At 33.2% G+C, this 13,336-nt stretch overlaps 1 protein-coding gene across 8 annotated transcripts in view; it reads left to right on the forward strand.

Annotated features, from left to right (window-relative positions):
• Positions 1–13,336, forward strand: part of LOC145683693 (uncharacterized) — a 97,560-nt gene that overhangs the window by 61,228 nt on the left and 22,996 nt on the right. For all 8 annotated transcript variants that reach the window (XM_081755060.1, XM_081755062.1, XM_081755064.1 and 5 more), the window contains exons 9-13: positions 1,386–1,550; positions 3,062–3,223; positions 6,146–6,241; positions 8,787–8,942; positions 10,718–10,900. In XM_081755060.1, the coding sequence (XP_081611186.1) occupies positions 1,386–1,550; positions 3,062–3,223; positions 6,146–6,241; positions 8,787–8,942; positions 10,718–10,900 (762 nt within the window). The remainder of the gene's footprint in view (positions 1–1,385; positions 1,551–3,061; positions 3,224–6,145; positions 6,242–8,786; positions 8,943–10,717; positions 10,901–13,336) is intronic.

A 13,336-nucleotide genomic window follows, 5' to 3' on the forward strand; every position in this document is an offset into this window, starting at 1 on the left:
TTTATAAATGTTTCTTACGTACTGTTCTGTCAGTATTTAAAAATATTGCAGAAGAAAGAAGTTGAAGAGTAAAAATAATGTCTACATTTTACGATAAATTTTATAATGTCTAACTTAATCGCAAGAAACGTAAATGATATGTACTGCATATACTGTACACATACTATTGAAATAAACAAAATATTTAACATAAAACGTAGGCTTAATTCTTAAATGATTTAAACTGTTCTTTTTTGTTCTGTGATAAATGATTACATAAACGTGAATTTGCAAGTCTCAAACAGTCGAAACTTTGTGCGCGATGTTTGAAAAAATCCTTCTTGATATATGGGTGCATTTTCTTGGCAAAATCGAGTTTTGTGAAAGCGTTTTTGTGAAGTAGATTATTGAAAAATATTCCTGACTTTACTAAGGATTTATTTATTTTCAGTTTGCGATGTTTGAAAAAATCCTTGATATATGGGTGCATTTTCTTGGCAAAATCGAGTTTTTTGTGAAAGCGTTTTTGTGAAGTAAGATTGTTAAAAGATATTCGTGACTTTACTAAGGATTTTTTTTATTTTCTCTTTTGGAATTAGGTCGGATAATACGGAGACCGTAAAATCAGGTGCCAGATAGTCGAGAGTCTTCTGTATTTATACTTTCATCATCTTAAATATGAAGCGTTGACAGCAATAGTTGTCTATGTTACATTTTTAAATTGTTTGAGATATTGGTACCCACAGGTCCGAAAAATATAGAATTATTGGCTGGAAAAGTGTGATATGTGTATCTCAACTGAGTGAGAAGCTATACACAAAAGTCTCATTGCTGCCTTCATGAGATAGCATGAAAGATGTAAAGATGAGGCCAGTTTTTTCGAAATACTACTTTTGTAACAAAGACCACTCTCGCTTTCAACGCCTCATATATTAATATATTCTAATATTTTCTGTATATTGGATATTTGTCTTCTGGTGGTGTTCTACCTGAATGAAGATTAAAATCCACTTATCCTAATATAGCTAGAAAAGGCACTAAGTCAACAAAACAGTAGTAGGGTGGCCAGTTTCTTCCCCTTGTGGTTCAAAAAAGCCATACTAGAATTTGAAAATTAAGAAGATGGACAAAAAGTACGACGCAATAAAAAGAGAGGTTCAGTATTAAGGTAAGGTATTCACATATACAAGAAATGAAGAGTGATGGCTAAATAATATAAGTATTTATTTGACTTGAAAATATCAATTAATGTTGCTCTGACTTCTTACAGCACCAAAAAAATCCATTACAGAAAAGAATGAATATACGAAAGAAGTCATAAAATAAGTTTTATTAACTGTAGTATGATATAACAAACTTAGATTTAAACGTTTCTTGCTTTATATCTAATGTTATGTACATTGCAGCCGTTATGTCTAACACTGGTATGGTGAGGAACGAAATTCAAGACCAATATTGGAAACCAAATGATGAATTTACAGGTTCACCTGTTCTGTATCAGAGATATGATTTTGGTCCTGATGGTATTAGAAGCATTTTCAAAGATAACATATCACAGTATGATTTTCTCAGTAAGTTGGTTATAATATTACTTAAAATATTCCAATATAGACTTAAATCCAATCTAATAAAATAACCTTCCGTGATGACATAATTATTATTTGATTTTTTAAAAATAATTATAGAGATAATGTAGATTCTAATATAATTTTAAAGCATATTTTACCAACAGGTAAGAAAATAAAACTAAATTTGTTATATTATCCATCTCAGCACACACATACACATCATACACACACAGGTGTTCTGTATTGAAAAGTCTGTGTTGAATATTTAAAAATGTTACCTCGAGGATTTGATTTAATTAAGATTTTATCACACAATTATTATAACTAAGAAAGATAATAAAAAAGTAACTTGTTTAAAAATGTAACAAGAATTTTAGGAATGATACAAAAAAAAAAAAAAAAAAAAAATCAGAAAATTGCGATCTTGTACAAGAATTTTTTTGATTGAAATACATTGGATCTTCTAGGCTAATTGGATCAGAGTCCAGAAAACTTTTGAACGGTCCTTAAATCAAGTTTTCGTATACGTATTTTGCAGAATAAGCACATCATACTGAGTTAAGTGATAGTTTGGGTTTGGTTACACTGTAGGTATAAATCCTACAAATAAAATTTTTGCCTGAAATATATTGATCTAGTAAAAAGAAACAAAATTACTGATAAAAAGGACTCAATTTTGTTTTGTTTTGCTTTACGTTTACACATACATTCTGAGTTGTTGAACAAGGTAAAATACATGTAATTGACTTCAGTTAAAGCTAAGTTTTCAACCGATAAGGTGTTTTCAGACAAACGACAAAGCGAAGCAAATAATTTCAATATAATCTTTTTTAACTGGATAATTTTCTGTATCTTGTAATAGTTATTTAATTTACAGCGATATCCAATATAGAAAAATTAACCTTTTATAACAATCTATGTATGATTATACAGGTTGTTTCAAATCAACACAGACAACTTTTGGGAGTGATTCCTGACACTAAGATAAGACAAAAAAGTATAGACCAACCTGGGTGCCCAAATGCTTCCTTTCGGAGTTATAGATTAATGAAAACATGAAAAAATAAACTTTAAAAGTTCATAGCTCCAAAACTCCGTAGTCAGGTCAACACTTCACTTAGGAAATAATATGTGCGCTATCCAAAAATACATGTTTCAGAATTCTAAAGTACTCACGAAGCAATTATTATAGAGGGAGTTTGGTTACGGGCATATAATTTGAAGTACTCATCAACTACCTCTACAAATCTTATGGTGGAAGTATTGATTCTGAAACATTGATATTTGGATAGGATACATATTAGTTCCTGAGTGAAGTCTTGACCCGACTACTGTAAGTCCCATAGTATTGGAGATGGACCTTTAAAGTTCATTTGTTCATGTTTTCGGGAGCCTATAACTCAGAAATGACGAACTTCTGAATCCAGGTTGGTCTATACTTTTTGTCTTATCTTGGTGTCAGGAATCACTGACAATAAAAAAATTATCTATTAATTTTTATTGTTTTATTATAGCTCGAGTTGGCCATCTCGTTACTCCAGAACCAACAACGAGGTTTGAGTTCGAAGCTCCAGTGTTTAGTAATGGAATGACAACAAGACGAGTAAGTAAAATACAGAACACACCAAACACCGTTACTATACAGGTGGCCAATATGTCTGAGAAAATATATCAAGGTAAGCGCTCGTAAAATGTGTTCATTATTTCGAATACCAGATGTACGTTTTGAGTTTTGTGTGTATTTATAAATATAAGTGAGGTTTGTTTGAGATTGTGATACTATCGTAGATTTCCAAACCATAGTTGAATTCCAATTCAATATTGAAACCGGAAGTATAGTAAATTTCTAACACTTCCTGTTTTAATACACAGATCAGGATAAAGATGGTATCTTTACTTGGGATGTTACTGTAAATCTATATACTTAAATAAAAATGAAAGTGTCTATGTTCGTGACTTAATAACGCTTCAACTACCCAACCGATCTCGATCAAATTTTCAACATAAATAAGGTTCGGGCTTGGGATGGTTTTTCATCATTTCACTTTGACCGTGCAACTTAGGAGATATTTGAAAATGATCGAAAGTGACCGATATTAATGGAATGGAATTCACAATTTTTGATCTATATTTGTTATAAATATAGAAGGTGTCCGAAAAGTCCCTAACTATTTTTGGGAAATCCCAAATAAACTGTTTATAATATCAAGGAAAACACTGTAAATCAAAGAAATCACAGCAGTTCGACATGACTGCCCTCTATTTCTAAGCAGAAAATGAAAATGAAATGAAATCTTTAAGTTTAACGTCCCACGGTTATGCCGGTTAGGCTAAAGGAGACGGTGATAATGAGAAATGAGTGAAATGGTGGAATGAAGAAAGTGGGAGGAAACGGGAGAACCCCGAGAAAACCCACGCACACGGTGTTTGTCCAACACAAAGTTTACACGGCGCGAGTTGGGGTCGAACCAGGGACCCCAAGTACGGAGGTGAACGCTCTACCACTGAGCTACTGCGCCCCCTATATCTAAGCAGAGTATCCATCTCTCCATGGTGCAGCTAAACACAAGATGTAACATTGCTGGGGTACTTGTACGCATCGATGCTCAAATGTGTTGATACAGTGCGTCAAATCCTTAATCTTTACTTTGTACACCTGACTCTTGATAGTTTAGCGCGATAAAATTGATTACAAACTTTTCCTAAGCTAAGGTTTATTTCATTACTACCTGAAAATTCATTCTTTAAACAATAGAACAAGTTTATGGAAAGCATGTAAAACTTTTGTCCTCATTAGGATACGTATGAAGGGTGAATTTCCACATAAATGGATAGGGAGTGTCACTATTCATCTCAGTGACCTTGAATGATATGAAATGAACACGGTTGTTTTAGAATATTTTAACATCTCATTTCCATCTCACTCTTTCTTCCTTTTCTAAAAATGTTCTGAAAATCTAAGTTCGGACAGGGCCCACTAATGCACCAATAAATAAATAAATAAATAAATAAATACATAAATAAATAAATAAATAAAATCGATGCACCGGTCTACGAAGAATTACCCCTCAAACATTGTTACATTTTGCAACGAGTGTCCTAAAATTCATGCAAGATTTGAATTTTTCGCCATTTCTGTCGTATGTTGTTACCAAGGAAAAACAAAACACAGCGTGACGTCTGACAGCTCAGGGCTATTAAAAATGGAGTCCTGCACGAAAGAATAACGCTTTTTCATGTGGAACAATATGTTAAACATAATGGTTTGGCAGTTTGTCACCGCAATTTTTGTAGAAAAAATGTTAGGAATACTGAATTAACAGGGTGTCTATCGATCACGAAAGTGCTGCAAAAGTCACGAAATCAGAAGACGGTCATGAAAGTCAAGGAAAAAGCCACGAAATTTAGCTTTTGAGTCACGATTTTTTAATATATACAAATATAAGTACAGATTGGAAACTTTTGTTCCATAAAACGTCAAAATTTACCACCAAAATGTCTATGCTCGGCTTTAGACACCACCAAATTGCAAAGAAAGCACGTTTTTATGTACGAAAATTCGGCCTAATTCGCATCCAAATTCACTCTTGAGAATTCTACGAATTTTTTTTATGATTTGGTAAAGAAAAGGTACGAAAAAGTCACGAAATTTCATTTTGAAATTTTAGTAGACACCCTATTTAACTTCATCAACTTGGAAGAGATTAATGTAAAAATTTAGGGAGACTTGATCAATTTGCGATCTTAAACACTCCGACCGTCCTTCAACAAGTCGTTCAACACAAAGCATCCAAGCAGCAGCAGACTATTGCTGAGAGTTCAGGAGCACCAATTCGGCAAGAATTGGTCATTTCGAGAAGCTTTCTAGAGCTTATTGTCACGAAAGATTTCGATGATGCTCGCTATTGTCATGTGAGAAACCAGTTTTTTGTACCTAAATTGTAAGATATGAATATGGATGACATGTAATTTCAACAACAACAACATGCTATACACCCGAAGGAACAATTCAATTATTGAATGAGTCACTTTGCTTAGTGATCAGAATTGGTCGCTCAGATCATGCGATTTAATGCCTTTGGACTTTTTCTATACATGTTTTAAAAGTGTAGAATCTATGCCAACAAGCCCACGGCCACTCACGCCTTGCATGAGGAAATTGAGCTCTGTATTAACAAACTTCAGCCGTATTTATGCAAAATGGTCATGAAAAATTTCAACAAAAGAGTGCACATCTGCCAGCAAAGTTGTGGAGGCCATTTACATTATATGCTATTCTATACATAACCCTATATTGTATACTTTCTGAATAAAAAAAATACTGCTTTTAATGTAAACTTGTGTTGTCTACCAAAATTACTTCATGTATGAATTTTGGGACACCTGGTATATATATATATATATATATATATATATATATATATATATATATGTATGTATGTATATGTATATATATTCAGTGCTGTTAGTATTTCATAGTTTTTAATATCTAGTCTCTTTTGCCATTTTGTATGCATAACTCTCAGAACAAAACATGAATGAAAATAATTGCATTTTAAATTCAGTAGACACTTGAATTTTTTTAAAATCTGTTTCAGAAAGGAAAGATCCATTAAAGAAATTGTGGAATATGGGAGCAGTTATTACTAATACTGATTCCTTTGACGAATACGCAACATTACGTGGATTAGGAGGTAAGAAACTACATCATTTACATATTCTTTTATTATATTCTTTTATTTTCAGATAGGAGCATTTGCTAGACATAAAATGTGCGTAAAAGAAAGAGGAAAATTTATTCATTTATCTTACGGATTTTATATATACGGAACAAAGTGAAAAAAAATATATATACAGTATGGAGCTAAATTCGTTGTACAAAAGCAGAGGAGTGATTCCTGAGAGTAAAACAAACAAAAAAGTTCCAATAAACATAGGACGAAAACACCATCGTTTACGTGCTATAGGCTGCCGAAATAATGAAAAAATGAATTTTAAAGGTTCATAGCTCCAAAACTATGGAACTTACCTTGGTCGGGTCAAGACTTCACTTAGGAACTAGTATGTGCCCTATCCAAAAATGCGTGTTTCAGAATCCTGAGGTGATTCGACAACAATTTTTATAGAGGGAGTTTGTCTACGGGCCTATGATATAAAGTACTTTCCAACTGCCTCCATAAAAATTGTTGCGTGAGTACCTTAGGATTCTAAAACATGTAGTTTTGGATAGAGCACATAGTAGTTCCTAAGTGAAGTCTTGACCCGACTACAGTAAGTCCCATAGTTTTGGAGCTATGGACTTTAGAATTCATTTTTTCATGTTTTCGGCAGCCTATAACACGTAATCGATGGGGTTTTCGCCCTATGTTTATTGGAACTTTTTTGTTTGTGTTACTCTCAGGTATCACTCATCTGCTTTTGTACAACGAATTTAGCTCCATACTATATATATATATATATACTTACAGCGGTGTGGCCCTCTTTATCTTCCGTCAGGTTTGCAAACCACACGATAATTTAAGCCTTAATGCTACATTCAATAATGCCCTTGCGTTAATAGGTGAATATACGATAATTTTAGAAAGCATACATATTTACAGTGTTTGAATGTGCAAATAAATTGTAGATGTACAACAAATAATTATAAAACACACACACACACTGAGATTTTAAACAGTCATTCATGCTAAAATAAATCAATAACGATTTGATAATTGACAAATGGCAACTGTACATACACTCTTTAAATTCAATTTTGTTTACGAGGGCGTGGAAATATTGTTGCTGTTTAAAGTAGTATTAATAAGAACTTATTAAAAATTGTGAGGACAGTGACACCGATTTGCAGTTTGAAACTGAAGATTACTAGATAAGTTTATTATATATTATTACTATTATCAATAGTATTAAACTTGTTTGTACAATTATCACGTGCACAACAAATATATGATATTCTTTTTCTAACATACGATAATTTTAATGACGAAAATCGATAATCTTACATTTCACTTTTTCTTTTGTGAGCTTCTTCAAAGAAATTAATTTTTGAGTTAAAATCTCTCTTTTTCTACATATTATTTTTATTCTTCTGTATTAAAATAAGAACAAATGCCCCTTCTTATAGTACTAACGTTGAATCAAATGAAATTTAACTTCCACTGTATATATATATATAACCTAATCATATACCTCTGCAAGCGTTTTGAAAGTGTTTCTATTTTGATTTCTATTATTTCAATATAGCAAGCTACTAACAATTCTTGAAAGATTTGCTTGCTAGAAACAAACATAAATTTATATATTCCTAAGAACAGTTTGCTATTTTGCAGTTTCGTCTACGCTTAATGATGGAATTGCACCCTTTGTCAAGGCTAACTTTATCTAAGTTTAATTTTGGTTCCTTTGGTTTTGATATAATCATATTTGTATGGAAGGCTTTCTAACAGCTACGAGGTCTTTTATAAGATATTATCTTTCTTAATGGAGCGTTCAGAAACTGCTGCTTCTTTCAAATCCTCAGATGCCCTGATTTGCTCTTTTAAATCCTACTTTCTACATTGATTCGTCAATCCTTTATATGATAGCCAACAATTACAAATTGCTCCGTAAATACTGGAACGTACTCTTTTAACAAGAAAGTAAGCTTAAGATTGGTTAAGTACTTAATGTAATTTTTTATTTATCAATTTATATATTAGTTCCTTTCTCATAATTTTGGGAGGTATTGTGTTAGCAAACTGGAGAAATTTAGTCCCTTAGATCAAAACCGAAGTAGGTGCCTTTTGCTACCCAAATGAACATACAAAGAAAGAAAAGCCACGTTAAAGACAAGTTATAAAGCTTATAAGTAATAATATAATAGAAGGAGGTACCGGCGTTTGATTCCTATTCATTTTTTTTTTTTTTTTTTAAGATATTCAAAAGATTATTATCCGGTTATGATAAGGTTGCAGCCCATAATATTTTTTTCCACAGTGAACAATGCAACAATCTTACTTGACATTTATATGCAAACCAAATAAATGCGTTTTATCGTAAATGTACACAATACTGTTTATATATATTATTTGTATTGCTATGTGAATTCGTCGTTCGTATGAAATAAATCTCGGAAGTAATTTGAAATATACAACAAAATATAAATTTTATTGAAGATTTAAATGCTTTTTCTGTCTTTAATTTGTGCAGTGAGTTTCTTCTCATAATAATTTAGAATGTTTTCTCGTTTATGTATTTCAGATTCAGAAACGAATAAAAAATTGATTTGGAGGGTTACGGTGAAACCATTAAATATGAATAATGAGCATTATGTTGTTCTTGAGATGGAAGGAAAAGACGAAGAAAATAATTATACGGAGTTTCACAAGCACACTCTTCCTATAGATGAGTTCAAAGGTGAGCTTTCAATTTTTCTCAATTGTACAGGATGCCAAAAGAGTCGTTATTAATGCAATTATTTTACACTTTTGAAAATGCTTGTACATATATAGCAGTCTAAAAATGAAAATGAAATGAAATCTTATGCCGGTTAGGCTGGTTAGGCTAAAGGAGACGGTGATAATGAGAGATGAGTAAAATGGTGGAATGAAGAAAGTGGGAGGAAACGGGAGAACCCCGAGAAAACCCAATAGCACGGTGCTTGTCCACCACAAAGTCCACACGGCGCGAGCTGGGATCGAACCAGGGACCCCAAGCACCGGAGGTGAATGCTCTACCACTGAGTCACAGCGTCCCCCCTTTATAGCAGTCTGAATCCAATGCCGGAAACGTTTCTTTAAACAATTGATTTTAGGATTAATATATATATACAGGGTGTATGAAAAAGTACTTTACAACTTTGGAAACTCAAATCCATTTATTTATTTAGCCTACAGACAAGGTTTTGGTGTAATTTGTACCAAAATACACACACACACACACACACACACACACACATATATATATATATATATATATATATATATATATATATATATATATATATATATATATATATATATATATATATAATCTTATATATAAAGAGGTTCAATGTACCTTCCATTGGTGATGTGGTACACATTTCATCTGAAGTCAATTTCTGCTCTACAACGTCTTCAGACGTATGAGAACGACCTGAAAATTTGTTTTGTCTTACCGAACATCCAGTTTCAATATAATACTTAAGCCAATGCCTTTGATAAATAGTTATCCTCTTTGAGGATCATTACCATACTTTGTACGAAAATTACGTTGCACAGTTGTTGAAGACTTGGAATCTTCAAACCAAAACACACAGCTAGCATGCTCAGGACCAGTAAAAGCAGCAATCTTTGCTGCAACTGCCGCTAGCGCTTGCGGTGGCTTGTTTCTGAACTAGTGTACTACGTGAGTCAGAACTTATGTATTTTGCTATGTTCATATGCTATGTAATGTCAAAACTTATGCACCGTCGCCAGATTGTGGGCAGTGAAGAAATCCCAGCTAAAAAATTGTCTTTATTATGGCCAAATCACTGCGAAACAACCTGTTGGACTTTATTGTCCGTCGACAAAACGCTGTCCCCGCAGGTGTTTCTTCAGATTTTGAGAGGAAATAGTCACTAGGGGCTACGTCCGGACTGTAGGGAGGATGATTCAACACTTGGACACCACAGCCAGCAATGGCAGCCTGAACCTTCCGGATCGTCACACAAACATTCGCTACGCGGCCTAACACAAACACTCTTGGCTCACGACCACCACGTTACTCTGACTGACCTCGAATTGCGCAGAGGAATTCCCTGCAGTGGCTTTTGCGTGTCATGTGTCATTATGCTCCGCCTCTCCTTTCCTGTCTAGGTAGATAACTTATTGGACGAAACTTGTATATATGTTTATGTATGTTTCAGAAATTTCGGCAATCATTAATAACACATTATATGCAGCAAAAAATATGGTTGATAGATGTATTGCTTTGGTTGAGAGTTAAGACATATAAGAATCAGATACAGCTTATTATAGATTAGAGCTGTACACTGTTATAAATTTGTTGAAAGCTTTAAATGTTGATCAACATCAATTGACACAAAAGAAAATACTTTAATTCAAGAAGAAGTGAAATAGCAAGTCGTTTTATGGTATATTCATTCTTAAAATGTCAATATAAAAGTATTGTAATTAAATATCTTTCATATTCTCTTTTCCCAAAAGCTTATTTCCCATATTATGATGGAAGGCAAAGTCATTTTGCCATTCTGCCAAATTATGGTTCTGCCATTGGATATCTAGATGGAGCAACATCTCCACAGGGTGTACGAACACTAAACGAAAAACTTGAATCAGATCTTTCGTCCAGGAACAAGGCAATAGCAGAAGACGCTAAGGAGTATCACGGTAGGTTTTTATGATTATATACGCTAATTATAAAATTATGAACAAATTACAACAAATTTTCGAAGAAGGAATGATTTCATAATTGCCTTCAATTTACGGCTTGATCTGTTAACTAAACGAAAGAAATTTAGTTAAGATTTGATTTCTCATAAATTCTAAGTTGTCACACAAAACTAATAGTGTTCACCAACGTTTCCGAGTATTAGTGTCTCGTACTTGTTACAAACTAAATTATTTCTTAAAATTGTTACTTAGAACACAATTCTTATGTAGATGTCAATGTCATATGCATAAGTAACTTCAAAATACCAGTTGGTGTTTAAGTTTGTTTTGCATTTTGTTATGCTACAGAAGAATCGTTAGACAGCAAGTTCCTCAAGGAATCTCCGAAAACATTTTTTCTCCTCATAAATTACAAGTTAATCAAGAGGTTTAAATTCCAAGGTTTGAACTTTTACACGTAAACTACAGTGTTTCATAAAATGATTCGACCATCATTTGAATGATTTAATTAGTCGATAAAGGCCACGGAATTAAATGGTCAAAAGTGTCAGTAAGTTCTTATAGACTCATTTAGTATTATTAGTTTGAGCTACACTATTATAAATTTGTTGAAAGGTTTAAATGCCGATCAACATCAACAGATAAAAGGTGAATTACTATAATTGAAGATTAAACGAAATATTAAGAGGTTTTTGGTATATTCATACTTAAAATGTCATATGCCAGTATAACAATATTTTACAATCTATATAAAATATCTCAAATCTGTCTTCAAATTTTATTATATATATATACTGTATATATTAAAACACATATGTGTATGTTTGTTTATGTAAGTTCCAGGATAATTCTGGAACGCCTGGAGCAATTTTAACCACATTTAGTACGCATATTTCTTGCAATCTATAAAAGAATACTGTGGAGTTAATTCACGTTTAGGGAGTGAAGGAGAGTGATATATAAAAATGATCGAAATCTTGCTACATGTCAAATGCCAAATCCATAGTTTTCGTGGTCCTTAAATTGATTAGTGACAGTTTCGATTCCCTTTAATACAAGTTCTGCCCTCAGTGAAAGTAAAAATCCCTTGTGCCTGTAGAGAGATGTAAAGTAGGAAACGTGTAAAAAAAAAAAAAAAAAGAAGAAGACTTATATTCGTATCAAATCTATAGTTTTTATGGTCCTTTATGTGAACAGTGACATTTCCGATGCCGTTTAAGTCCATGTTTAGTCCCTATTCGCATCCCTCAGAAGATAAAACTCAAGAGACATATAAAATAACAGAAAACGTCCGAAATTAAATGTCAAATTTATAGTTTTTGGTGTCAATCCCAACAAGTTAAAATTTACGTTTAGCGCCATTGAGAGAAGGCAGTAAGAGGAAAAATAAAATGTAAAAAAGACTGAAATTAGTGTCGAATTCAAGGTTTTCTGGGACGGCTGACCCGTTTGAAATAACTTTAGTAAATGACATTTGAAGTGACCCACCTCAAGCTGTCAAAGAAAGGACATGAACATGTCAATGGAACTTCCTAATCAAACCTAGTCCATACCATAAACATAACAAAGATATGTTCATACACAAAAAATAGGTACCATGGACAACGCAGTAAGTCCCTGGGGCCCATTAACCCTGTAAGTATAAAGAAAATCGTAGACTCGCAGTGAAATAGCTATTGCATCAGCACTGTTCATTGGAAAGTCATGGTTTATAGCTCATTCTCTTCAGCATGAAACAAGCTTTTCAGAGGTACGCTTTCCAGAGCTGGAGGAGTATTGGGGCCCTTAACGTACTTGAACAGGGAAAACTGGGAGAATGTCGGGAAAATTGCCTCCAAAAGTCTCTCGCATCACTTTTGGACTTCTCTGGAGTGGCCCCGGGTAAAAGCACACAATCCAAACGTATCTCAAGAAATAGTATAGGGAATAAGAAATGTGTATACCAAGTTTTGTATTGATAGACAGAATAGATACGACGGAAAAAATTTTGTATCCAATACACGATTTCCCCTCATACCTAATCTGCCTAACAATGCAAAACTTGGTATACACATTTCTATAGTACTTTTTGAGATATATTTGGATTGTGTACTTTTACCCAGGGATACTACAGAGGCATCCAAAGTTGATAGGGGGATTTCTGGAAGGAATTTTTCCGACATTCTCCCAATTTTCCCTGTTCATATACTTATCAGCCCCTATACATAATACTCTGGTAAGTTTGATTCATGCTGAAGAGAATGAAGTATAAATCATAACTTTCCAATGAACAGTGTTGATGCAATAGCTATTTCACTGCGAGTCTACGGTTTTCTTTATACTAACAGGGTCAATGGGCCCCAGGGACTTACTCCATTGTCCATGGCACCTAATTTTTTTATGCATGAACATATCTTTGTTATATTTATCGAATAGACTAGGTTTAATTAGGAA

The sequence above is a fragment of the Thermobia domestica genome, chromosome 4 (assembly GCF_964235325.1).
Source record: "Thermobia domestica chromosome 4, izTheDome1.hap1.1, whole genome shotgun sequence".
Taxonomy (NCBI): Eukaryota; Metazoa; Arthropoda; class Insecta; order Zygentoma; family Lepismatidae; genus Thermobia; species Thermobia domestica.